Source organism: Mustela putorius, unplaced genomic scaffold (genome assembly GCF_011764305.1).
Source record: "Mustela putorius furo isolate JIRA1106 unplaced genomic scaffold, ASM1176430v1.1 tig00000854_pilon_pilon_pilon, whole genome shotgun sequence".
In the NCBI taxonomy this organism is placed as follows: Eukaryota; Metazoa; Chordata; class Mammalia; order Carnivora; family Mustelidae; genus Mustela; species Mustela putorius.
The window spans coordinates 5,015,312-5,043,056 of NW_025421496.1; the positions used below are offsets into that span (position 1 = coordinate 5,015,312).

General features: G+C 41.4%; 1 protein-coding gene across 1 annotated transcript in view; it reads left to right on the forward strand.

Moving 5' to 3' along the window:
• The window catches only part of GNA14 (G protein subunit alpha 14), a 194,064-nt gene that overhangs the window by 83,735 nt on the left and 82,584 nt on the right, over positions 1 to 27,745 (forward strand). The window contains exon 2 of the mRNA XM_004772134.3: positions 26,528 to 26,712. Coding sequence (XP_004772191.1) covers positions 26,528 to 26,712 — 185 coding nt within the window. The remainder of the gene's footprint in view (positions 1 to 26,527; positions 26,713 to 27,745) is intronic.

Below are 27,745 nucleotides of genomic sequence, written 5' to 3' on the forward strand. Positions count from 1 at the left end.
CTACTGCATGATTCCTTGCCAGCAGACACAAGGCAGGGCTGCAGTGGAGGGACATCCCTACCCACGGGTTTATTTTTACATTAACCATAACCCACGTCAAAGAAAAGATTTCAAGAGGGTCCTTGTCCTAAAGAGCCTGCTTGGTTACCATAATGAAAAAGAAGAAGGATGCGTGGCATGTGTGTGACATCCTAGTTACTGGCAGATTAATTTCCAAGGAAGCTTCTGGTTTGCCAAACTGGAATTTGTTAGGAGAGAGAAGCGGGAGAGCTCAGAGCACACAGTTGTGACTGGTCTGGGTTGTCAGGGGGAGGAAGGCTTGGTTCTCTAGGATTTGTTAACATACAAATGGAGATGCCTTTGTGATGATGGGATGGTGACCTGAAATGATGGAGTTGTATGATGAGTCCATTTTATTCCTTTCTGAAATATTTTGTCCATTGAGCAAAAACTAAAACAAACACAGACTAAAAATACTTCCCCAGGTGTGGTGCTCAGAATTGGATCGCTTTCATCAATATTACCTGTAAGCCTTGTCTCTTTCCTCATGATCCTCCATAAATACCCCATTAGTATCCACTGTCCTGTATCTACTGTGACTTCCCTGAATCCATTCTTCATAGTTTTATATCTTTGCAACCACGAGACAACACATTTTGTGTGTATTATAAAACCTTTAAATACATAGTATGTAAGTCTCTTTTGGCAACCTGCTTTTATTTAACTTTGATTCAGCCCTGATCAGATCTATCTATAGCTGTACACTAGATTCAGTGCACTCCTTGTTATTCCTGTAAAGCATTTCATCCAACAAATATGCATTTGTTTGGACATTTGGGTAATGTTCAGTTCTTCACAATTACAAACAGTGGAGTAGGGCATGCTGCCTTGTACACATGAAGATATGCCACGTTTTTTTCTCCAACTCTTCGGTTCTGAAAATTTCACATCTGTGAAACACTCAGAAGAGCATGCAATACTCAACTGCTTTCATTTTACGTAAATTATTTAATTTTATCACGGACGCTTTCTCTCCTTCTCCTCCCTCTTTCCCCATCTCGCTTTCTCTCCCTCCTACCCACTCCTCCTCTCCCTCTGTGTGTCTGTGTGTGTGTGTGTGTCTGTGTTTTCCATCTACTATAACAGAATACCTCGGGCTAGATGGCTTAAGAATAATAGAAATGTATTCCTTTTAGTTCTGGTTCTGGAGACTGGGAAGTGCAATATCTTTCTTTTAAGATTTTTTAAAAAAAGGGACGCCTGGGTGGCTCAGTTGGTTAAGCAGCTGCCTTCGGCTCAGGTCATGATCTCAGGGTCCTGGGATCAAGTCCCGCATCGGGCTCCTTGCTCGGCAGGGAGCCTGCTTCTCCCTCTGCCTCTGCCTGCCATTCTGTCTGCCTGTACTCGCTCTCTCTCCCTCTCTCTCTCTGACAAATAAATAAATAAAATCTTTAAAAAAAAAAAAAGATTAAAAAAAAATATTTGTTTATTTGAGAGCACAAGAGTGAGAGGGCACAAGCCGTGGTGGGGACGGAGCAGCGGAGGGAGAGGGACAAGGACCCTGAGATCATGACCTGAGCTAAAGGCAGACACTTAACCGACTGAGCCACCCCGACGCCCCTGAGAGTTCAATATCTAGTGCTAGCAGGTTCTGTGTCTGGCGGAAGCCCACTTGATAGTTCATAGACAGCTGTCTTTTTGCTGTGTCCTCACATAGCAGAAGGGGAAATAGATCTTCCTGCAATCTCTTTTACAAGGGTACTAATCCCATTCATGATCTAAGCATTTCCCAAAGGACCCATCTCCTAATACCATCATCCTGGGGATTAGGTTTCAACTTAGGCATTTTCGGGGAGACGCGAACATTCAGTCTATAGCATTTTTATATACAGATAAACATGTAGACACACATATAGACACATACCTGTATGCATATATGGGTGAGCCAAGGGTCTTTTTTATAACTGTATCTTTTACTTTATTATTATTTTTTTAAAGATTTTATTTATTTATTTGACAGACAGAGATCACAAGCAGGCAGAGAGGCAGGCAGAGAGAGAGGGGAGGAAGCAGAGAGCCCAATGTGGGGCTCGATCCCAGGACCCTGGGATCATGACCTGAGCCGAAGGCAGAGGCTTTAACCCACTGAGCCACCCAGGCGCCCCTAACTGTATCTTTTAAAGTTTGGATTACATGTTCCTAAATATTCCCTCATTGAGCTTCCAATAACGAGGTCATTTCTCTCTCTCTCTCTTTTTTTTTTTTTTTTTAAGATTTTATTTATTTATTTGAGAGAGAGAGGTCACAAGTAGGCAGAGAGAGAAAAGGAAGTAGGCTCCCCGCTGAGCAGAGAGCCCGATGCGGGGTTCGATCCCAGGACCCTGAGATCATGACCCGAGCCGAAGGTAGAGGCTTTAACCCACTGAGCCACCCAGGTACAGCACGAGGTTATTCTTTTATGTAACCACAATAAAATGATCACATCTAAGAAAATGAAATAATTTCATAGTATGCAAAGAGCAGTCTAGGGGTGCCTGGGTGGCTCAGTCAGTTAAGCATCTGCCTTCAACTCAGGTCATGGTCCCGGAGTCCTGGGATTGAACCCTGCTTGGCAGGACATCTCCTTCTCTCTCTGCCCCTCCCCTGCTCATGCTCTCTCTCTTGCTCACTCACTCTCTCAAATAAAATAAAAATTTTTAAAAACAATCTAGATTAGGGAAGAGTTTTATTTTTGATAATTATTTCCAGAGTCTCTTGAAAGCATCTGTACTAATTTACTGTTCCCAACAGCAATGCATGCAAATTTCAACTCCCCTGTACATTCACCAACATTTCGTTATGATCTGGCTTTAATTTTTGCTAGTCAGATGGATAAAAAAACATCACTTCTGCATTTGCATTTTAAAAAAGAAAAATCACCCACAAAAACATGTAATTCAAGTACAAGATTTTATCTTTAATTGTCAAAGTAGAAATGAGATCCCAATTTGGCTTCCAGCATAGGGTAATAAGCTCCACGTCTGTGAACAATTTAGAGTGGGATGCTCACATTTTCCTGCAGGTTTAGGAAGAAATATAATGCAGCTCGCATCTTCATTTTAAAAATGTAAGCCTTGCAGCTCAAAGTCTTATCAGAGAATGTTTTGACACAATTATCTTGGGGATCTGAAATTTTTATTAATAGTTAATATCATTTTAAAATTCATATAAAACGGATAACTTCAGTATTAGAATAGCCTACAGGATATGAAGCCCTCACACTGAGAATAGGGAGGAAAAAAGAACTCTATCTCTGCTCTTCATTTTTTTTTTAAAGATTTTATTTATTTATTTGACAGACAGATCACAAGTAGGCAGAGAGACAGGCAGAGGGAGAGGAGAATGCAGGCTCCCGCTGAGCAGAGAGCCCAACGCGGGGCTCCATCCCAGGCCCCTGAGATTATGACCTGAGCCAAAAGTAGAGGCTTAACCCACTGAGTCACCCAGGTCCTGTATCCCTGCCCTTCAGGACAGTAAACTGCTACACTTAAAAACAAATAATTTAGCAAAAACTCTTAGGGTTTACACTTGGACAACTAATATAGGCAATACTCTCATAACCAAACGGGAATGGAATTTTGTCTTTTTATGCATGAGCGATAAGAAACACTGTATTCCTACTATGCAGTGATGGCCCCCATGGCTATTGGTGACTATAATTCCACTTGAAAAGTGTGTGTATGTGTTCATGCGTGTAAGCATAAAAATAATCCAGATTGGTTTTGCCTGAAGATAACACACTTGGTGGTGTTAATTATGGAATAAACACTGCTCTCTGTGCATGTATTATTATCAGTCCCATTTTCCTGAGGCGATGAGGTTCAAGGGTAGGCACCAAGTGAGTGGCAGACCTAGAATTTGAGCCCAGGGAGCTCTCCTAACCTTTACTATACTCCCTTCTGGCAAGGTAGGTTTTATGTGTTACTTTCTCACTTACCATGCTAGGAACGTCATTCCGTGTCAGTAAGTATGTATCTGCATTGATTTTTTTTTTTTTTTTTTGGCTGTGTGACAGTTGCATTGGGTAACATCACTGTGACTGATTGATTTCATCTCCTACCACTGTGTACTTTTTTAAATTAATTTTTGGATATTATGTACAACATTGTAATCACTGTCCTATTACCTTTATCTTTGTTACCTGTCCTACAGTTTCTTTAGGTTGCATATTTATAATTTGAATCTCTGGATGACATAATACCACATTTTGAATGATGATGCAAGCTGTCCTGTCCATCACATGGCTGCACACAGGTGGTGCAGAAATGAATTGAAATTGTGTGCTTTCTGACATTCCCGCTAATAGACGAATAGCCTTTGTAATAGACAAAATACAGGATGTCGTGATTTTAATTTGTACTCTTTTATTATAGTGAAGAAATATTTTTTCATATGCCTACTTGCATTTTCTTTTTGCAAATTGCCTTTTTGTACTTTCCCTGTTGATATGATCTCTTAAACATTGATTTGAAATAGCTCTGTACATGACAAATGCAAATTCTGTTATGTTGGAGCAGATTTTCCTAGCTAGACCTTTGTTTTTTTCAACTTCTTTTTAATGGTGTGTTTTACATGTTGCTGAAATATTCTGAATTTCCCCATTCACCTTTACTTTCTTGAAGTATGTTGTTCATTGAGATTGTTTTGCACATACATCTTGAATTCATCTGGGATTTTTTTTTTAAGATTTTATTTATTTATTTGCGAGAGAGACCATGAGAGAGAGCATGAGCGAGGAGAAACAGACTCCCCATGGAGCTGGGAGCCCGATGCGGGACTCGATCCTGGGACTCCGGGATCATGACCTGAGCCGAAGGCAGTCGTTCAACCAACTGAGCCACCTGGGTGTCCCTGGGATTTATTTTGATGTGCCATACAGATGTGACTTTTTTTTCCCAGATGGTTAAGATCTGGTCACAACACTATTTATTGATATGCCATTTATAAGAATGGTGCGTGTGATGGCTGGCACAAAGTTTGTAGGTAAACCAACCTTTCCTCACTTTCTCCCTGTCTCATGCATAGTCTCAGGCAGAGGTACAGTGCAAGGAGCCTTGCCCTTTCCAAGCAAGAGTTGGGTTGGAGGAGGAGAGACAAAGAATAAGACTAATAAATTGAGGTTTCGCCCTTTCGTTAATAATAAACAGTTATGGGGGCGCCTGGGTGGCTCAGTGGGTTAAGCCGCTGCCTTCGGCTCGGGTCATGATCCCAGGGTCCTGGGATCGAGCCCCGCATCGGGCTCTCTGCTCAGCGGGGAGCCTGCTTCCTCCTCTCTCTCTGCCTGCCTCTCTGCCTGCTTGTGATCTCTCTCTGTCAAATAAATAAATAAAATATTTAAAAAAAAATAATAAACAGTTATGAATTTCCTCTGAATGATGTATGAGGATTGTTGGTGTCCATAAAGCTAGTTGGGGATTTTGATAAGTCTTTTGGGACATACTTTTCCAGCAGGTCATATCACCACTAGGTAAATGGCAGTGGTCCTTTCTGGATTCTCATAGTGACACAGTAGGTGGCAACCTTTAGAAAACCCTGGCTTGAGCTACCCTTCGTTTTACCCATCTGCTGATACTATAGCATTCTCTTGTCGGGCAAGTTTTTCATTGCTTGATGCTAGATAGAAAGTAGGTGAGAATCAGATTGTTTTAGGCACTTTAATTCTGGTGCTTAACAGGACTAATTAAATTTGGTTATAATAACACAAAATGTCTGAGGCATATTAAAATGCAAACCTTAGTTTAAAATTAGCTTCTGTTTCTCTGAGTTATCAAAGCTAACCAGGGATACCCTGGTAGAGGATTCTTGAAGAGATTACCTCTGCTTGCTGGAGGAACTGGATCTTTTGTAGCATTTGATCTCTTTATTATATCAGAACGTATGCTTGGTGAGGTGATGTTGGAATTCATAAAGGGACAGAAAATAATTATTGTAAATAGTATACCATAAGGAAAAAGATCATTGTATTTATCAGCTGGTATAACATGTAACAACCCTCAGAGTATGGGACCAAGAAGACCTTGTCAGTTTTCAGCTCTAGATAGTGAAGTTCATCAACAAATTCTTTGTTTGTGCCCCAGACCAAGACTTTAAAATCCTCAAACTTCTCAGAGCATCTTTCCTGCCTTTATTTTCATGTCTAAAACTTTTTCTTAGATTTGCTCATCTCTCAGTTTCCCAAGGCCTCTACCTTTTCCTCACTGTTCACCTTAATTCCCCACCAAAATAAACCAAGCCCCCCAAACAATAACAACAACAATAAATAATAATCCCCCAGAATCTGAATATTATAGATTCTATTTTGTCTTAAAAACTCTTGGAAATAATTGGCTGCCCATGTAGACATTTTTATATTATTATTTTTATGTTATTATATAAAATAATATTTTATATTATTATTAATATTATAATATTTTATAATATTATTAATATTAACCCCCCTTTTAAAAGATTGGTTCCCAAAGATCTAGTAGGAAAACAGTCCTTTTCATGTATTTTTCTCTCTATATTTTCTCCTGTGGGCTGAAACTGACCAGACTTCAGGAGCAGGGCAGGTTGCCATGTACAGCAGGCTCAGCTTCAGTCCTTAGGCAGCTTCAGCATCTGATGGCCCGGTGACTTGAAGTCCTGTGAAAGGATGGGTGGATGAGTGTGTGTGTGTATGCCTAGACTCTTAGTGTTGTATCTGTTAGAGATGGACTTCATAGGGGAAGGGGACAGGATAAGGTAGACAGAGGATGGGTTTGTCAGCTGGTGGTCGACCACATGTCACAATCACAATAAAGAATGTTAAAAACCCTGCTTATCTGCAGGACAATGTTTTTATGGTAAAAAAAAAATTAGTGGATAAATGAAAGATGGTATCCTCTGAGAACCCAAGAAGATCCAGAATCTGAGAAAGGAGAAGGGAGCAGAAGGAAAACAACAGCTGGAGAATGTGCATGAAATTGTGTGAGAGAACATTAGCCAACCATTCTTGGTTTGGGTTGTTGTTGGTTTGTGGGCACGTCAGTTCTGCACAGAGTTGAATGGAAGTACTTAGCTAATCTGCCAAAGAGGTTGACATTTTTTCCTGTAAGTCTATAATGGAGAAACAGGCATTCATATATGTTGGAATGGAGTCAGGGACAGCCAAAGACTGACCAGGTGGCTTCCAAATACTGTTTTCATCAGGAAAATCAGAGCTGAGTTTTCTTTATATATATGTATATATATTTTTAATTTCTTTTCAGTGTAACAGTATTCATTGTATTTGCATCACACCCAGTGCTCCATGCAATCCGTGCCCTCTATAATACCTACCACCTGGTATCCCAACCTTCCACCCCCCGCCATTTCAAACACCTCAGATTGTTTATCAGAGTCCATAGTCTCTCATGATTCACCTCCCCTTCCAATTTCCCCCAACTCCCTTCTCCTCTCTAACTCCCCATGTCCTCCATGCTATTTGTTATGCTCCACAAATAAGTGAAACCATATGATAATTGACTCTCTCTGCTTGACTTATTTCACTCAGCATCATCTCTTCCAGTCCTATCCATGTTGCTACAAAAGTTGGGTATTCATCCTTTCTGATGGAGGCATAATACTCCATAGTGTATATGGGCCACATCTTCCTTATCCATTCGTCCGTTGAAGGCCATCTTGGTTCTTTGCACAGTTTGGCGACCGTGGCCATTGCTGCCATGAACATTGGGGTACAGATGGCCCTTCTTTTCACTACATCTGTATCTTTGGGGTAAATATCCAGTAGTGCGATTGCAGGGTCATAGGGAAGTTCTATTTTTAATTTCTTGAGGAATCTCCACACTGTTTTCCAAAGTGGCTGCACCAACTTGCATTCCCACCAACAGTGTAAAAGAGCTGAGTTTTCATTCCCATAGAGGATTTAAATTAAAATTCCCATAGAGGAATTAGCTCACGATGTCATAACCAGTAAGGGAAAATCTTAAGTCTGAGCTTGAGGCTTGCTGTAACTAATTTTTCCAGTGTATGAGAGAAAATGTGGAAATGACTGTTCTAATATGCACACTGTAGCCTATAACTAATCTCGTTTCTCCTGTGGACAACCTGACTTCGGTGAAATTCTGCAAACGCCATCTCATTTCCATCTCCCATTAGATTCTCTTTAGATTTCAAAGTATAGATAATGGTTGGATCATAGGGGAATATATGAAGTGTGATTTAATGGCTACTTCAAAGATATTTTAGATGCATTTTTCATTAGTACTGTCAAATTGATTTCACACTGCAGTGCCTAACTGGAATGTATTTTATAATCATGTGTTTGGAACCTAGATATGCTCTGTGGTTATGGTTATTTCAGGATGGATATTGATTTGAATGTGACCATGTGACATCATTCCCAATTTTCTTGTGTAATGGGGCTGGTCCAGAAATACTGGCTAACTCAGAAGAATCTTATGTAGCCAATAGTATCTACCATCCTTACATGCTTTTGAATTTTCTTCAGCTCATAGAAGCTCTGGTTGAAAACAGGTATCCTTTTAAATCAATCATTCTTTCAGCTAATAATTAAAAGTCTGTTATTTCTCTAATGGGTAGATCTATATCAAAATAATAATGACGCTGGAGAGTACATCCTGTGTGAAAGTGAGAGATAAGAGAGTTTTGCCATTAATATTTACCTCATTAACCCTGCGTGCCCATTGGACCACTTAACACTTGCTGGACCCAGGCAAGGGTACATATGGAAGTTGGATGTCAAGCTGGCATCCCCTCACCACATACCACCCATCCCCACAGTGCAGAAGGTTTGAATTGCTCTCTTGCCAGCACATCCAACCTTTGTCCACACCCCCTCAAAACATCTGTCCCTTGGCTACCCTTCAAGACTAGGAATGTACATTCTAGGGGCATGCTCATGGTCAAGAGGCTGTATTGAGGAAGGGCCCACATAGGCCATGGAAGTGGGCCCAAGGCCAGTGGAATTCCAGGGTCTTAAGTGCCTGGAGAATGGCTGTGAAGCTGGGGAGAGAACATGGACTATAAGTGGGCATGACCCCTTGGTCCTACGGCCTCAGTGTTCCATTGGGCAGCGAGGGATGGATGAGGTTCAGGACCAGGCCTTCTACATTTGGAAGCTTCTCTGTCTAGCTCTAAGGGTGGCACTCTGTCGAGCCTTGGAAGACGAGGATAATGGCAGGATGTTGTCTTGCTGGCCCTTTGGTTTTTAGCCAGCATGCATTTGAATGTCTGTTCTGTGCAGATTGTTAGGCTAGGTGCTGTGGGAGGATACAAAATACAAAGCTATTTTTAATCTAGTTGTGGGGGAGAAAAAGCTGGACTGAGAATAATTACAAAACAACTGAATAACAAGAAAAAATGGTTAGCCCCATAATTGCCAAGTGAGGGGATTTGGGGTGAAATGGAGTAGAGTGAAGGGTGTAGCTGGGGTGGGGAGGGCCAGTTTCAGGACCATGGGTTATAAGAGATAATGGAGTTCAGGGCTGGCAAACTCCGGCTTCCAGGGCTCCAGCAGGTACAATAAATGTGTGATGGGACCTGGTATAAGACCGTGGGGACTAGGGATAGAATGTGGGAGAATTTGTGTTGAGCTAGTGACTGTATGCCTTATCAAAAGACTTTGAAATAGAAAGTTTAAAAGTTGAATAATGGTTTGGCCAGATAAGGGGATTGGACCACTGAATCTAACTTCTGGGGTTGTTGCTGATGAAATTAAAGTGATGTTGCCACATTGATGCTGAATCCTAATTGCTTACCCGCATTTACTCCTAAGAAAGTAAATTTAGTGAATAGGGTTATTTCACATAAAATACAAGTGTCAGCGCAAAACTATGAGGAGAAAATTATTGAGTATCCCAGCAACAGTCCGAATGGTAATTAAGACAAGTGGAAACAATGAAAAGCCCTTTTCGCTTTCATCTTGGAAATATAAAAGGTTGGCTATGTTTAGAAAAGGTGGAGGGATCCCCTAATATCCTTTAAATTTCAGTAAAACTCCACCCATAAGGATTATATCAAGTTTCTTGGGTATTGAGTCTGTGCTGACCTTTTTCAGCCAGGTAGCTGAGTTGACCCTGAGTGCCCCCAATTCATGATGAATCTGGAATCTGTGAATGTGAGTTTATTTGGAAATACTGTCGTGGCAGATGCAATCAAGTCAAGATGTAGTCATACCAGAATAGGGTGGTCCCTGAATCCATTATGACTGGTGTCCTTATAAGATGAGTGAAATCTGGACACAGACACCCGGAGGACTGATGGCCAAGTGAAGATAATGGCGTAGATTAGAGTTAAGCTGCCACAGACCAGGAAGCATCAAGGGTTGTCAACAACCACCAGAAGCCAGGAGAGAAGCAAGGCGGAGATTTTCCCTCTGAAGGCTTTGTGAGAGAATAAATCTGTATAGTTCTAAGTCACCCAGTCTGTGGTACTTGGTTATAGCAACCTAGGAAAAGAATACAGGCACTACTTCCCTAACGACTCCATTATTAGAAATACCACCAACATCCTGGTCTGAAAGGGTATGATTTTTGTTTCTAAAGTTGTCCTGCAGATGCATTCAGTCTTCTAAACCGTCTATATTCTCTTTCTCCTTCCAGGGTTAGCACCACATATCATAATAATTGTTATTTGAATGTTGTTTTCTAGAATTAAAGTGACTTTAATTCTCAGAACCAATGATGACAGAAATGGTATTATTCTCCCTCATTAACCGATGAACAAAACAAGGGTCAGACAGTTTAAGTAATTGGTTTAAAGTCACACAGTTGACTAGTACATTAAAAATCTAGAATTCCCAGGATACTTGGGTGGCTCAGTTGGTTGAGCATCCAACCCTTGATCTTGGCTTGGGTCCTGATCTCAGGGTTATGAGTTGAAGCGTTGCATTGGAGCCCAGCATGAAGCCTTCTTAAAAATAAATACATAATTAAAAATCTAGGATTTCAGGAAGATAGGCCTTTTATTTCCAGGAAAAAAACAACAACCCCAAATGAGCACCTGGCTTTAGTTATTTTGCCATAGTGCCTCCTTCATCATTCTAAAATCTAAAATCTCAAGAGCTTGTCTGTATCCTTGGGGTAAAATGAAAGTAATCCTCAAATGATTCTCTATTGCTTCCCCTCACCTTAGAGCACTAAGCCTTGTTATTATCACAGCAAAGGCAACTTAGTGTTGATAGAACAGGAAAAGAGAGTAACAATTTCTTTCATATGTTTAAGTATAGCCTTGGAAGAGACATCAAATTGGCTTTTGGTAGAAAGCTTTTTTTCCCTTTTCCTCTATAAGTAAGTCACTGGAAATAGATATAACTAATAGAAAAAATGTATGTAATTCATAGAGATAATCACTATCTCACATATGAATTTTGTTTAGTGGAAATGACTTATTTTGCATCCATTTTCCCACTGTGTAACAAGACATCTAGTTGGTTAACATTGTTGACCTGATTTGGTAGCAAAGGCCAAAAGTATATCCTTCCAATTTGAGAAACAAGTTTGTTTTACTGGAAAGCTAGGTTTTGTGGTTGTGCTGTTAGAGTGGAGGAAAAGCTGGTTGGTGACGGATTTTCTTACCTTGGGCCAAGTAGTGAAATAGAGTTGTGACGTCAGAGGGTGCTGTCAAGTGTCTCAGTATGACAGTTAGGCTAAGGATGATCGTATACTTCATTGTCCGAGCCAGGACACATTTGAGAATGAAAAAGGGTGCTGTTAATAATTACCTCAGGATGACAAGTATGAACTAGGGACGGGTCCTAGGTAACTAGAAGATACGGTCCATTCTGGTCATTTTAATTCATCCTGGAAAGAGAAATCTAGATAGTTTTTAAAACCTATTTCCCGGGGCACCTGGGTGGCTCAGTGGTTTAAGCCGCTGCCTCAGGGTCCTGGGATCGGGTCCCGCATCGGGCTCTCTGCTCAGCAGGGAGCCTGCTTCCCTCTCTCTCTCTCTCTGCCTCCCTCTCCATCTACTTGTGATTTCTCTCTGTCAAATAAATAAATAAAATCTTAAAAAAAAAAAACAAAAAAAATAAAAACCTATTTCCCGATGCAGAGCTTGATGAGTGGGGCTGGGGATTGTTATTAGTTATGAATCATTATATTGTCCCTTGGAAATTAAATATATACATATTTAAGTAACTTTTTTGGGTATTAGTAAGACACACATTGAAAAATTATTACCTTCATGTTTGCTCTTAACCATTCAGGAGCTAATAGTTTTGGGTAAACTGAGGCTCGGAGGAATCTTGGCCTAAAAGAAAGGAAACCAAGGAGTTGGTTTTCCCGGCTTGCGTGGAGAATAGCCCTAGAACTAGTGCTTAGCCTACGTACTGACAACGTGCTCAAAAATAATGATCAAAATGACTCTAAGCACATCCTGAATTGGACTGGGATCTTCCTTGGGTCACAGTTGTGCAGCAGAGAGGAAAAAAAAATTTTTTTTCAGAGAATGAAACAATAATAAAGATCATTGGATGAGAACTTGGGAGTTGAGTGGGCACAAACTTGTTTGTTGACTTGGGGGTGGAGAGGAGAATTACAGCAGGATGGGGTGTTTCATGTATGTTGGGAAACGTCCTTCTGAATTGAATGGTAGGAAAGATTCCAAGACTGTGCAGTGATCTGACAAGGAACGTTAAGGAACAGGATACTAGAAAACTCTTCAAATATTCAGACCATTATTGAGTATCTACTCTATGGCAGATGTTGTCTGAGGTCCTGGGATCCAAAGGTAGGAGAGTTCCTGATCTACGGGAAATTACAGACTACTGAATACATGTAAACATACACATATTGTGATATTGTGATAAATGCAGCAGTAGTGGAAGGTAAACAGATAGTTATAACAGGAAGAAGAGAATGAGCATTTCTACCTGGGAGTTCTGGGGATTCATGGAAAAAGTGATGCTGGAGGAGGAGTTCGACATGTGAGCAGACCACTGCGGGAGATAGGAAGGAAGGCAAAAATGATGTGGCCTGAGTTGTAAGTGGCTGATGACCTTGCCAATATACTGCTGTCACTTAACCCTTTTGTTCTTAGACCTTTCATAGGTAAATTCACATATTTTGATCACCATGGTGGGCTGAACACTACTGTATATATATATATTTTTTTGCGTGTCTACTTAGGTCTGAGTAAAACTAATACCATATTTTACCAGAATGGTGAGAAGGACGAAAAAGAAGAAAAGAGAACAATTTTTTAACTTTTTTAACTTCTTTCATCCAGCATAGTAGTAGTGTACTGTACTTTTAAAGCCCTACAGTTTTGGAATTCTTGTGTTTTTTAATTTACTTTTTATTTACTCAAGGTTTGTTTTTTTTTTTTTTTTTGTAATTTCAGGTAACATAGAGCATTATATTAGATTCAGGTGTACAATACAGTAATTCAACAGTTCCAAATAACAGCCTGTGCTCATCACAGCAGGTGCACTGCTGAATCCTTATCACTCATGTAACCCATCCCCCCACCCCCACCCCTCTAGTAACCATCAGTTTGTTCACTATAATTTCGAGTCTGTTTCTTGCTTTGACAATTTCTCTTGTATTTTTCCCCTTTGCTTATTTGTTTTGTTTCTTAACTTCCACACGAGTGAGATCATAGGATGTTTGTCTTTCTCTGACTTATTTCACTTAGCATTATACTCTCTAGCTCCATCCATGTTGTTGCAAATGGCAGGATTTCATTCATTTTTATAGCTAAGTAATATTCCATTATGTGTATATGTATATATACAAAATGTATACATATACACATCTTTATCCATTCACCAATCAATGGACACTGCGCTGCTTCTGTATCTTGGCTTTTGCAAATAATGCTGCTATAGTTTTCATTCTTAACGTGATCCTACATGTAACTGTACTTTCATTTAAATAACAATTTTCATTTAAATATGTCTTTGGGCTGGGAGGGGATGGAAAGAAGAGGGAATCGGAGAGTTGCTGGTGTTTTAGCAAAATGCTTTAGTGTTTCAAAATGATTACCTTGGCTCCTTGCCCACTCTTAGTAGGGCTCGATGGATTTTAAATCCATTCTCTCTTTTTTTTTTAAGATTTTTTTTTAAATTTGTTTGAGAGATAGAGATCACAGGTAGGCAGAGAGAGAGAGAGAGAGAGAGAGAGAAGGAGAGAGAGAAGGAAGCAGGTTCCCTGCCGAGCAGAGAGCCTGATGTGGGGCTCGATCCCAGGACCCTGGAACCATGACCTGAGCCGAAGGCAGAGGCCTTAACCCACTGAGCCACCCAGGCGCCCCTAAATCCATTCTCTTTTAAATCCATTCTCTTGGGGCGCCTGGGTGGCTCAGTGGGTTAAACCGCTGCCTTCGGCTCAGGTCATGATCTCAGCGTCCTGGGATCGAGTCCCGCATCGGGCTCTCTGCTCGGCAGGGAGCCTGCTTCCCTCTCTCTCTCTCTCTCTCTCTGCTTGCCTCTCCATCTACTTGTGATTTCTCTCTGTCAAATAAATAAATAAAATCTTAAAAAAAAAATAAATAAACTCATTCTCTTTTCGTTCTTCTAAGTAATTTTTGTCTTTGCTGTGCTCCTTCCCCTCTTTCTCAGTGTGCGCAAAAGTTTGATTTTAGATGATGGTGACTTGAACAAGAACAAGTTTTCACTGGAGTCTCAAGGTAGTGTTAGCTGTTTGAGTGTTCAGTCATTCCTCATAGACAAATATTATATGATTTCACTCACAAGTGGAATTTAAGAAACCAAACATGAACGTGGAGTAGGGGAAGAAAGGCAAACCAGAAAACAGATTGTTAATCATGGAGAACAGATTGATACTTCCTAGTGGGAGGGTGGGTTCACTGGGTCGTGGGGATTCGGGAGTGCACTTGTGATGGGCACTGGGTATTGTTATTTTTTTTTAAAGATTTTATTTATTTATTTATTTATTTAACAGAGAGAGACACGGTGAGAAAGGGAACACAAGCAGGAGGAGTGGGAGAGAGAGAAGCAGGCTTCCCGCCCAGCAGGGAACCTGATGCGAGGCTCAATCCCAGGACTCTGGGATCATGACCTCAGCCCAAGGCAGACGTTTAACTGACTGAGCCTCCCAGGTGCCCCGGGGAACGGGGTTTTGTATAGAAGTGTTGAGTCAGGGGCACATGGATGGCTCAGTCAATTACACCTCTGGCTCTTGATCTCAGCTCAAGTCTTGATCTCAGTGTGTTGAGTCCAAACCCTGTATTGAGTTATACCCTGGGCATGGAGCCTACTTAAAAAAAAAAAAAAAAGTGTCTAATCACTAAATTCTACACATGAAAATAGCACTACACTGTATGTTAATTAATTGGAATTGAAATAAAAACTTGAAAAAGGAAAAAAAAATTACTCCTCGTGTTCTTTCAAAAGTTGAGAGGCCAAAGTCTTATCTGTGCCCTGGTGTTATGACTTCTTGGTGAATGTTTCTGTAAGAATAGGGGGAAAATGTTACTTTTCAAGAGGAGTGGTGAACAGTAGAAGACTCTCAAACTATTTAAGAAGTTGCTTATAGTTTATCTTTTTGGAAAGGAAACTGATGATGAGTCAGAATCATAGAGCAGAAAGCAATCTCGTGACCCTCCTTTCCAAGTGAGATGAGTTGTACTTCTAATTAAATTTCTAATATTTCACCTGTCAGCCATAGAGTTTATTTGAATAGCTTTCCATTTTTAGAGAAAAAAAAAATTGGTGTTTAGGGCCTTTGCCAAAAGAGAATTTTGTCACTAACAAGCATTTGATTCTTAAGCTTCTGTATATACTGTTACTTCTGTAAACTGTTACTTTTCTGGATTCTGTGTAATGTGTTACAGATGACCTGTTACCACAGAATGAATGAAATTGTGGAAGTCTTTATGGAAGGGTCAGTAATAATGTTTGTAAGTAATGAAGACCTCTGAATCATGGGACTACCTATAAGAGATCGATGACGTAATCAGTGACACCTGTTTCCTGACATAAAGCAGTTAATACCAAGGCAAACAAATTTTATCGCATTTTTTAAGAATACCATTTTTTAAAAACGATTTTATTTATTTATTTGACAGACAGCAAGAGGGTATTCAGGCTGGGGAAGTGGGAGAGGGAGAAGCAGGCTTCCCGATGAGCAGAGAGCCCAATGCGGGGCTCGATCCCAGGACTCTGGGATCATGACCTGAACCGAAGGCAGATGCTTTTTCTTTTTTCCAGTGTTCCAAAATTCATTGTTTGTGCACCACACCGAGTGCTCCATGGAATATGTGCTCTCCTTAATACCCACCACAGGCTCACCCAACTCACCACCCCTTCCCCTCCAAAATCCTGTTTGTTTCTTAGAGTCCACAGTCTCTCATGGTTCGTCTCCCCCTCTGGTTTCCCCCAACTCACTTCTCCCCTCCATCTCCTCATGTCCTCCATTTTATTCCTTATGCTTCACAAGGAAGTGAAACCTTATGATAATTGACTCTCTCTGCTTGTCTTACCTCACTCAGCATAATCTCTTCCAGTCCCGTCCATGTTGATACAAAAGTTGCGTATTCATCCTTTCTGATGGAGACATGATATTCCACTGTATGTATGGGCCATATCTTCTTTATCCTTTCATCTGTTGAAGGATATCTTGGCTCTTTCCACAGTTTGGCGACTGTGGCCATTGCTGCTATGAACATTGGGGTACATATGGCCCTTCTTTTCACTACATCTGTATCTTCGGAGTAAATACTCAGTAGTTCAATTGCAAGGTCATAGGGAAGCTCTATTTTTAATTTCAGGAATCTCCACACTGTTTTCCAAAGTGGCTGCACCAACTGGCATTCCCACCAGCAGTGTAAGAGGGTTCCCCTTTCTCCACATCCTCTCCAGCGCACGTTGTTTACTGTCTTGTTGATTTTGACCGTTCTAACTGGTGTAAGGTGGTATCTCAATGTGGTTTTGATTTGAACTTCCCTGATGGCTAATGATGATGAACATTTTTTCATGTGTCTGTTAGCCATTTGTATGTCAAAGGCAGATGCATAATGACTAAGCCACCCAGGCGCCCAGAATACCACATTTAGAACAAATTAGAGAAATTTGGTCGTATAGGTAAATAACTCAATTTAGTGTAAAAATTAGCCTTGTCCCATTTTCTTGAACTTTGAAATACACTTACGACAACTGTGAGAAGTACATGGTTTTTTGAAAATCAGAAAAACAATTACTCAGAAATTCTTTGTGTTTAACATTGTTAGCATGACTTTTGGCTTTGCCTTGCTATAAGAACTCAGAAGTCATGTTTGAACTTAAATACCTTCTTCAACCAAATGAGGATCAAAGATGATGGAAAATGGCAGGCATTGCCATTGGAATTGTTAGGAATCCTGCTCTTCTTCGTGAGTCAATAAAGGTGATTTTGCAGGTTAATATGAAACAGAAAGACTATAAAATACAAGGCATCTTTGAATTCCCCCATTATTTCATTGTCACCTTCTTAAATCTCAAATTATTTACTGAACCTCCTCACTTAATTTCTTGCAGCTTCCCCTTTTTGTTTCAAAAGCCCTGTATTCCCCTCTTCTGTCAAGAGAGCGGCCATGAACCCTGTCTTTAGTTGTTTCCAACTAAAAGGAAACATTCGTGGAACATTGCTGCTTCTCCTTTTATGGTGAAAACTAGCACCTCCTCTGTTTGCAAGCACAGAAGCTGGAGAAGGTGACATGGTTGTGATGGTGACATGGGGGCTGGGCAGAAGGAGACAGGATTGACTTGAATAAGTGCATCTTTATGGCATGCTAAAAGTGTTTTCCCTCTAGAAATTGAAAAACAGAGCTCCCATGGGGGATATTTTATTTATGCAGAAATTAAATTGCAGTTTGGTATAAAAACCCACCAAGTAAATAAAATAGGATATAAAATCTTGAGCATTCCTATCCCAGGTAGATTGTGTTAGTGGATGGTGCCTTTGCAAAGGTCCTGGAAAAGTGCTTTCCGAAGTGTTTGTGGCCTGGGTGTGTTAAAATCCCTGGAGTTGTGGTTAAAATGGATATTCCTAGGTTCCTGCAAGAAGTCAGAGATCAGGGTGTCCTCATGGTCTGATTCTGGTGAGCACTGAGTTCAAGGTTCCAGACTTCTTATGTCCTCACGTGGTGGAAGGGGTGAGGGAGCTCTCTGGGGTCTCTCTGATTAAGGCATGAATCCCATTCATGAGGGCTCTATCCTCATGACCTACTCACCTCCCAAAGGCCCCTTTAAGACCATCAACATGGGCATTAGGTTTTCAACAGATGAATTTTGGTGGAACACAAACATTCATTCCAATGTCACAGTGAGAAATCCTTTGGAATGTTCCCCAGTGTCAGCCAGATGCGGTCATCCATCGGTATCTTGAGAACAACAAGCACCAGGGCTGTAACACTCACAGGTGCAGAAACTCCTACTATTGGGGTGGCTGCTGCCCAAGGTCAGCTGTGAGTTATCGGAGCCAGAAAGCCCCAAGTTGAGACACTCCCTGGGCAGCCCTCCTGCTGCTCCTGGCTAACAATTTTATGTAAAGAATTTTTTAACTCCTCTATTCCACTACCAGAAAACCATGCTACAGAACCTAAGCCTCCCTGCCTGGCTGGCCCCGGGTCCCTGGTATCCTCACCAAGAAGGGCAAGCTGCAGGGCATCTGCTCCTTTTGGTGGGGGGTGGGGGGCTTTGTCTACTCAACAGACCCATCCAGGTCCTGAACCTTCTCTTAGCCAGACAAACCTACTTCCTATTGCTTTTTGAAAATCATGATCATCCTATTTGTCTTAGTCAACAGATAACCCTTTGCAAATATGGGTTCCTTGGGTTCCTACTGCGTGCTATGTTTAAGGCTCCAGAGAAAGTAGAGAAAGAAGGGCAGTAAGGCCCTGCAGAGCCCACCTGCCCATCACCTCTGTAGGCCCACACCCTCGTCTGCCTGTAGGTCTCATACCAACCTCCAGAATTGTGTCTCCATTCAAATGTTTTGATTTCTATTTTGTTCTGTTTTTATCTTCTGTAAAGCTGAGCTAAAAAACAATGGCTTCTCACAGATGGTTTCAGAAAACATCCCAGAATATTGGAGACGGGGCTCTGCCCATCTAAGGAGGCTTTATCAGCTCCTTGCTTTGGCTCCTGGGGAGGCTGTCTTTACAAAAGATCGTAGGTGAACTCCAGAACAATTGGCTTACTGTTCAGATGTCCTTGGTCTTCACTTGCAAAGGATTTATTTTGCTTTGGCCTCTGTTCCCTCTTGGCTCCTAAAAAGCAACTTTTTTTCTCTTTTCCCCATGAGCTTTTCTGTATTTAAAATTAAGCTGAAAGTTGAGTCTCACATTGCTTACTCAAATCTCAGAGTTTAGAATTTTAGTGCTGAGGCATTTTGTTGGCCCCTTTTCAGTAACATGAGTTTTAACCCTCGGGGGTTTTTTTTGGTGTGTGTGGGGGGGTTGTTTTTGTTTTTGCATTTGGATGAGGTTCATGGGTAGGATTCTAGAAGTCTCTAGAGGGAAAAGAGGGGGAGGTTCCTTTAAGTAAAAGAGCAAATTTCATATAAAGAAGATAATAGTTTGTGTGTATCATTTACCAAAATGTGATACCTGGATCACTGCTAGGCAGGATGTTTTTAGTTGGAATATTACTGTAGGCTTACTTTGTTATAATGCTTTTAATTATAATATAATTATAATATAGTTATAATTTAATTTTAATGGCATATGGCACTGGCTTTTCACTTACAATATTCATGTTTACTTTCATAACAAACCTACTTGAGTAAAAATTTCTTCTAAATAATAAAAAATCATATAGGTGGTATATGAGTATGGGTAAAAAAAAAATCACAAGATGGGTATGCAGATGATGGGCTTTGGGGAGATTGTGATGAAGTACATGCCAGCAGCAGGGGTCTTGTAGGATAGCCTGAAACCCCGCAAGGTCAAAGGTACATATTGCCTCACCCACAGAAAGCAAAAAGCCTATAGGGGTGAGTTTTAACTTGAAATAGAACGTAAATTACGTGAAATAGAATGAACGCATATGGTGTGTGCCAAGCATGCTACAGTAGCAAGCTCTGTGTGTTCAGTTTAACCACTCGGAGTGGCTATTCTGGGAAAGGAAATAACTCCTATTTAAAGGGCTGGGGAAAGGCAGAGAGCCCAGGCAGAGCTTAACAGTGAGAGACTCAGGGGAGTATGTGAGCCTTACTGGAGGCGCAGTTTGAGCCAGAGAACAAGAAAATGGGTCCTGGAACCTCTGGGGGGATTCTGTTACTGGCCACAGGGCCTTACTGAGACGTTATCTGCTGATTTCATTACAGAGGACACTTAAAGTAGGATGATGGCGACCTCAAACATAATGCAAGTTTTAAAGTACTTATAACCATGGTTGGTTGTTTTTTTTTTTTTTCCTCTAAATATGAAAACACTGAAGGAAAAACTAAATGGGGAAAAGAGCCATTTCCTTTATTAATATTTGCAACAGAATCTAGAAATGGAATTAGTTTAGTTTTATTCCTTTACCCATCTGGTGTTTTAACAGCGTTGGGTCCAGGAGTGAGAATCCTTCCAACCTGTGGTGTCCTCCGCTCCCCCCACCTCTGCCCCTCTTCCACTCTCCCTTGTCACTTCCCATCTGATCCCTTGGTAGCCCGACACCAAAGTTCACCTTCCAACTGAAGGCTTTCCCCCTCCCTGTAAAATAAAAAGCTGCACTCGGGGAGGGCTCCTGTTGTCCTCACTGTCTGCTGTAGCATGGTGGTTTTGTGGGGGAACCCCAGAGAAAGTCCTCATAAAGACACAAGAAACAAAGCTTCGGACCCAAACCACACCTTCTAAAACACGATTAAACGGGAGGTAAAAGCTGCGTCACCTAGTCCTCCGGTCACCAATAGTTTTCATTCTAAAAATCATATCCTTTAGATCTTTTTCTTGAACAGAATGAACAGTTGCCCTCCGTGTATGAGTGTTGAGTTTCTGCTTAGAACAAATGAGGAAAGTCAGCTCAGATCCTTGGCTTGAGTTTCTTGGTTCCTTGGTTCTTGGTTCCTCTGGTTGGTCCCAGTCCCAGCTGTCACAGAGACCCCCCACTTCTCTCCCCTCTGTGGCCCTCATCTGCTGCTGGAAACATCTCACGTAGAGCAGAGCTCTGAAGGATTCGAGATAAAGCCCCAAGTGTGGCAGTGTCAGTATCAGACCAAGACTGTGCTTAAAATGATAAAAGGGTAGGACTTGACCATTTATTTGGAGAAACGCTCAGTGTAAAACTTGCACATGGTGTTATCATGGGAAGGACACATACCAACACAGACCTGAATTTAGACCCAAGACCTAACACTTCCAAGCTGAGCGACCTTGGGCAAAGATTAAATAAATGGCGTAATCTCTCTAATTTTCAGTTTCCCTTTTGGACAAAGAAGGTTCTAACTGGGTTGGGTTGTGGCTTACGTGAGAGGCTGTGCACCTGCCACCCTGAGACTCTGTTCTCTGGACCTCAGCCGCCAGTGGAGCATGTCTTTCAGCCTCTCTTTTTGCCTTTAACCTGGCCTTTCTTGCTCCATGTTTGGTTTCTAATTTTCCAAATAACTACAATATAGAATTGAAGAATATTTAAAAATCCTGGCATTTAAAAATCCTGGTATGTATCACATAAGTTTATATCTTTTTAAAATGAACATTTAAAATCATTTTTAACATTTTCTTTTTGAAATGTTCCCTGTCCAAAAGGAAAAATCAACGACTTTTAAAAACTGTTTCTATGTTTGAGGCTGGTGATGGGGTTGGCTTTAAGCTCTTGTAGGTGAATGTCTTTTATAACTAAAAAGGTTCTCTACCTTGGTAGAACTTTGGGCTGAGTCTTGAGTCATCTTTCTGGTCTCAGGGCCAAAATCACAGCTTGTCTCGAGATAGTTACATAATCTCTCCTTTGACGTCAGCTTCATGGTGTCTAAAAATGCAGAAGGACTAGTATTTGCTTGGGATAAGGGAGCACTGGACCATAGGTCAACCCTGCTGGCATGGAACAGAAGAATGCATGGCAGCGTTGTAGACAAAAGGAGATTCAGGGACCCCAGGATCCTATAAGAGCGGAGATGAAATGTAATCTGGGACTTGGGACCAAGTTTAGCCAGTATACAGGCCCCATAGGTCCTCACATTATTGCATGTGATTTGGGCAGCCAAGAGCTGTCATGAAATGGTAGCTTCGGGGGCACCTGACGTCACTGCAGTCCTCTAGACAATTCATATTTTGTATTTATGTGATTGACCATGATAGAAGACCTCTAAAAGAAACTGGTTTCTCACATTTGTTCCGTTCATATCTGCATCTCGCCATCCGTTGATGGCCAGCTAACTATGTCGCAGGCGGTATTCATGGTACCCAAATGTGTGACTCTCAAGCTTTACCCTTGCTGGACTCAGCAGTGAGAGATCTGCAAACAAGAAACGATGGGATGGCACCGGGGTGTCCCATGGGCTTAGAGAGCGCTAAGGGGCCTGGCCTGACTGTTGAGGGGATGGAAGAGAAAACAGTTCCTTCAGAGGAGATGATGCTTTTGGTGAACCTGAAGGCTGAGGCATCAGCAGCTTGTCTTCTAGCCCCAAGCTCTCCATTGGCCCCAACCTCGCCTTGTTTGCTGACTCACGGCCAGTTCCCCCATCTCTGACATAGGAAGACAGCACCCCCCTTTTCTGCCTCCGGAGGTGAAGTGAGGTAGCAATGAGGCTGCTTGTGAGAACATTCACTTATCTGAAGGTTCTTCCTTGAGCCTGGCAGCGTGTGGTTGCAAGATGGCGGCTCTGTTGGGGCTTGGGTTCAGTGTGTGGCTGTGAACCTCACAGTTGTCTTCCTTAGACCAGTAGAGCTGAGTCGTATTGATCATGACCCTGACTTTTTTCCCTGACAAGAGTCTGTCATTAGTCTGATCGAATAAAGCCCTGTCTTTCTCTTGCGAATGGTATGGTTTTGCAGAGACCACTTAACTAATCGGAGCCCAAAGTTTCCTTTTCTTTTTCTTTGATTTTTTCTTCCTTTCTTTCTCTCCTTTTCTCTCTCCTCTCCTTCCTTCTCTCCTCCTTCCTTCCTTTTTTTAGCTTCAGAGGTAGAATTTAGTGATTGATCAGTTGCATATAACACCCAGTGTCATTACATCAAGTGTCCTCCTCAATGTCCATCCCCCAGTTAGCTCTTCCCCCCACCTACCTCCCTTCCAGCAGCCTTCAATTTGTTTCCTAGAGTTAGACATCTCTTATGGTTTGCTTCCCTCTCAATTTTCATCTTATTTTATTTTTTCTTCCCTTCCCCTGTGTTCATCTGTTTTGTTTCTTAAATTCCTTAAGAAACATTGATGTGGAATTTCTTAAATTCCACATAAAAGTGAAATCATATGGTATTTGTCTTTCTCTTATTTTGCTTGGCATAATACCTTCTACTTCCATCCACATCATTGCAAATGGCAAGATTTCATTCTTTTTGATGCCTGAGTAATAGTCATCTCTGTGTGTGTGTGTGTGTGTGTGTGTGTGTGTGTGTGTGTGTGTATCACATCATCTTTATCCATTCATCTGTCAATGGAAATTGACCTGGTGAGCCCCAGGTTTGTTTGTTTGTTTGTTTTTAATCTGTAAAACAAAGGTGACAATACAAACCTTGCAGGCTGGTTGCGAGAAGATAGGACTTCGCTTGTATAAAATAGCAGCCACACAGTGACTATCCAAATAGTTGCCAATATTGGGAAAGAGGAATGACCCAGAAAGGGTCACAGAGAATCAGAGTAAGGCTCCTGCTTGGCCACTTTTTGTGGTGGTTCCTGCTGTGGTTGAAGTCATGCCACTCACAGAGCTCAGATTGAGAGAGGATAACCGATCCTGTGGCCCACACCTGTAGTATCCAGGTAATTGAGATTGGGTATATTCTTAATTACTATTATATACTTAAAATATACTGCTATATTATTCAGGTCTTTAAGAGAAAGGAAATCTAGTCACATGCAACATCTTGAACAAACCTTGAGGACATTATGCTAAGTGAAATAAGACAGATACTGATGTGATCCTGCTTTTATGAGGTATCTAGAGTAGTCACATGCATAGAGACAGAAAGTAGAATGGTGGTCGCAGGAGCTGGAGCCGGGGGTCAGGGGGAGTTGTTTAATGCATCTGCAAGAGGAAGAATTCTGGAGATTATACAATGTATAATCTCTAAAATGTACTAACACTTAGGATCTGAACACTTAAAAATGATGAAGATGGTAAATCATAGGTCTATTTTACCACAATTTAAAGTAATTTAAAAGCTTATTAAGCATGTGCCCATTGTCAGACATTATCCTGGCAAAGGGGAGACAGTGTGAGTAAAAACAAACATGGCCGCCCTCTCCCATTATGGAGCTCAGGGACTGGCAGGGAAGGTGCGTGTCAAATGGAGAATGATTTTAATGGGCAAGAGAGCCGCCAGAACATGTGCTACAACTGGTACCATGAGAACTTCCAGTCAGGGAACCTGACTTCATTAGGGAGGCCAGGCCAAGAGCCAAGGCAAGCGGGACAAAGGAAGACCATTCCAGGAACATGTAGAGCAGGAGCCAAAGCGGTGAGAAGGGAAGATCTGCAAGAAGCCAGTGTGCCAGAAAGCAGAGGGTGGAAGGAAGCCTGTGTGAGAGGAGGCCGGTGAAGACCCAGGGGGCAGACCGCACAGCTGTGGTGGCCATAGTGAGGAGGTTTGTCTTTCTTCCTGAGCAGGCTGGGAGGGTAGCTGTTCAGGTTTCTGAGTGAGGTTGGGGAGATAGAAAAGCAGGTTTGTGTTTTGAAAAGGTTAATCTAAAGGAACATTTTTCTTGTAAGGAAAATTCTTATCAAACACAAACAGGTGTATCTCAACTATCCATGTGGAGAAATTGAGCAAGTCTCCTAAGTGCTTCTGAGGGCTCTGGTGATAGGTCCTATATCCTGATGTTCACAAGGCCCCTGTAAGAGTCCACACAGAGACCCACATCCTGTAAGGCCAGATGGTTACAGATTATAATCAAGCTAACGAACTGCTATCAATATGTTCTATCCTCTTACCATGATGAACATGTCTTCATAACTAAAATGTCAAAAAAGATGTGTACAACTATGTTTTTTATGTGACTCAGGGTTAGCAAAGTATCAAAGATTATTGAACTTATCTATCATTGCACTGTCTGGGTATTCTGTTGGGTCAATGAGATATGGGTAAATAGTAAAGATTTTTTAATTAACCATTTTCTATTTACCAATTTTTTGCTGTCCTTATAGAAAAATCAACAAGTATATTTTAATTAAGATATTCGTGTAAGTTGTGTTCTTTTTACAGAAATACTGAGACAGCTTTTTTGCAATAGCTTTGTTAAATATATTGACTATTGTACAACTCATCTATTCAAAGCTAGAATTCATCTCAAATCACTTTAGTTGTGAGATAGGTTCTCATTAATTTCAATCTGGAATTTGCCCCTGCTTGGGGCACACCAACCTGAATTGTTACAGAATCCTTAAAGCAATATTGAGATTCGAAAATGGACCCCAAATAGAACATAACTTGTGGTTGTGAGTTTGGAGGAGGAGTGAGAAAGCAAACATGGTAATGGGATCTCATACAATAAGTTATCTTTTTTTACTGAGATATAATTAACATGTTACATTATATTCACTTTAGGTACAATAAATTATCACAAAATGTTAGAAAATATTTCAGTTGCATCATATCAATCTCTTTCATTAAACTACAACTCTCATTGTCTTTTCATACAATAGTTCGGTCTGATATTAACATGAAGTCCTGGCATCATATTTCACACGTCATATCTGGACATCCCTACGAATTTAGAGTAGTAGTAATGGTTTGATGCATAAACTGTTCCTCAAGTGCCATGTGCAGGGATTGTGACTTCGGAGTTGCTCCTGAACGACAAAGTGAAATGAGAGGAGGAACAAGAATACAGACAGTTGGCAAAACTGGGGATGGTGATTGTGCAAGGATCAGTTGTGTTCATGTATCTGAAAGACAGGAATGGGCAGGTGAATCAGACTTCTGTCCTCTTGCTCAAATGCTCCCCGAGCTCTGAGGCAGCCTCCATCACCACTACTGCTGTACTGGCAAGTGATGAAACCCTCAGACATTTGGACATAGTTGCCTATTGTCAGAGGAGCTCGGGACAAGGGATGTGGGGAAGCAGTTCTCTGGGGCCAAGATGGTGTTAGTTACAAGAGATGATGGTTAGAATTACTCCAAGGCACGGAGACACTCATGAACCTGTAGTAAAGTGTGTGTGTGTGTGTGTGTGTGTGCGCGCGCGCGTGTGTGTTAGAGTAAGAGAAGGAGAGTGAGAGATGCACAGGGTAGAAGATAGGGACCCCTCTGCCTGGTGTCTAGGATACTACTACTGTACTACTGGCCGGCCCTTTCCAAGTTCATGTTCACCCAATCAACCTATTCTTCATAATATAGACCAACATGGCCAGGAGGGTCTTTATTTCTCAGCGTGCTCCTTTCAAAAACCACTGACTGTGTTTTCCCCCTTGTGTTGTCTTACCAGGAACTGGTGAAAGTGGCAAAAGCACCTTTATCAAGCAAATGAGAATCATCCATGGGTCCGGTTACAGCGATGAAGATAGAAAGGGGTTCACGAAGCTGGTTTACCAAAACATATTCACCGCCATGCAAGCCATGATCAGAGCCATGGACACTCTGAGGATACACTACGTGTGTGAGCAGAATAAGGTAAAGTGCCTCAGGGGCATTGGCCCTGCTTGCGGGTGCATGCTTTTCTTCTCTAGATAGCAGGTGGCTGTGGACGGAAGGATGGTCAGGGTGCTTTGGTCAGAAACCTAGAACCCCATGGAGCTTCAGCTCCAGAAGAGTGTGGTGAACTTCAGCTCCACGGTCTGTCTTCTGCTGGAGTTCCGTCATGAGGGTACTGTGGTGGTCCCTAGTGCACTGGCTTCCAGAAACGCATCCATTTAGATTCCTTTTTTTCAGGTACTGAGAGAAGGAAGACATACACATTTACTCGTAAAGCTAAGATACCCCGTGAATTTCTCCATTGGCGCAGTAGAGATCTTGGGCTTTTCCAGAATGCCCAGTCTTAGGAAATCGTGTCATAGATGCCCTGCACACCACTCAGAGCTGTTGGTGGGGTTTTCTTTCTTTATTTTTGGAGCTAAATGATGGTTTAGAAATGTGATGCTTATGTCTCAACTGGCACCAGACTCTCATAAAGTACTAGTATCAAGCTGGTATTTACTTTGCTATCGCTACTGGTTATTTAAAATACAGTTATGTTTCAGGGGCACCTGGATGGTTCAGTATGTTAAGAGTCTGCCTTTGGCTCAGGTCATGATCTTGGGGTCCTGGGATCAAGTCCTGCATGGGCTCTCTGCGCAGTGGGGAGCCTGCTTTTCCCTTTCCCTCTGCCCCACCCCTGCCACCTTGTGCTCTCTCTCTCTTGCTTGCTCTCTCTCAAGTAAATAAGTAAAATCTTTTAAAAAATACAGTTTTGTTTCAAAACATAAGAAAATAATGAAACAAGAGTGTGGAGGGAGGAGGCAAATACAATTTTATATGGTATATTGGAAGGCAAATCCATTGGAAAATACTGAGTTCATTTAAAATCTAGACCAGGAATAGTTTTGTTTTGTTTTTTATTTTTTCTTTATTTTTTTTTATTTTTAATTTTTTATTAACATACAATGTATTATTAGCCCCAGGGGTACAGGTCTGTGAATTGCCAGGCTACACACTTCACAGCACTCAC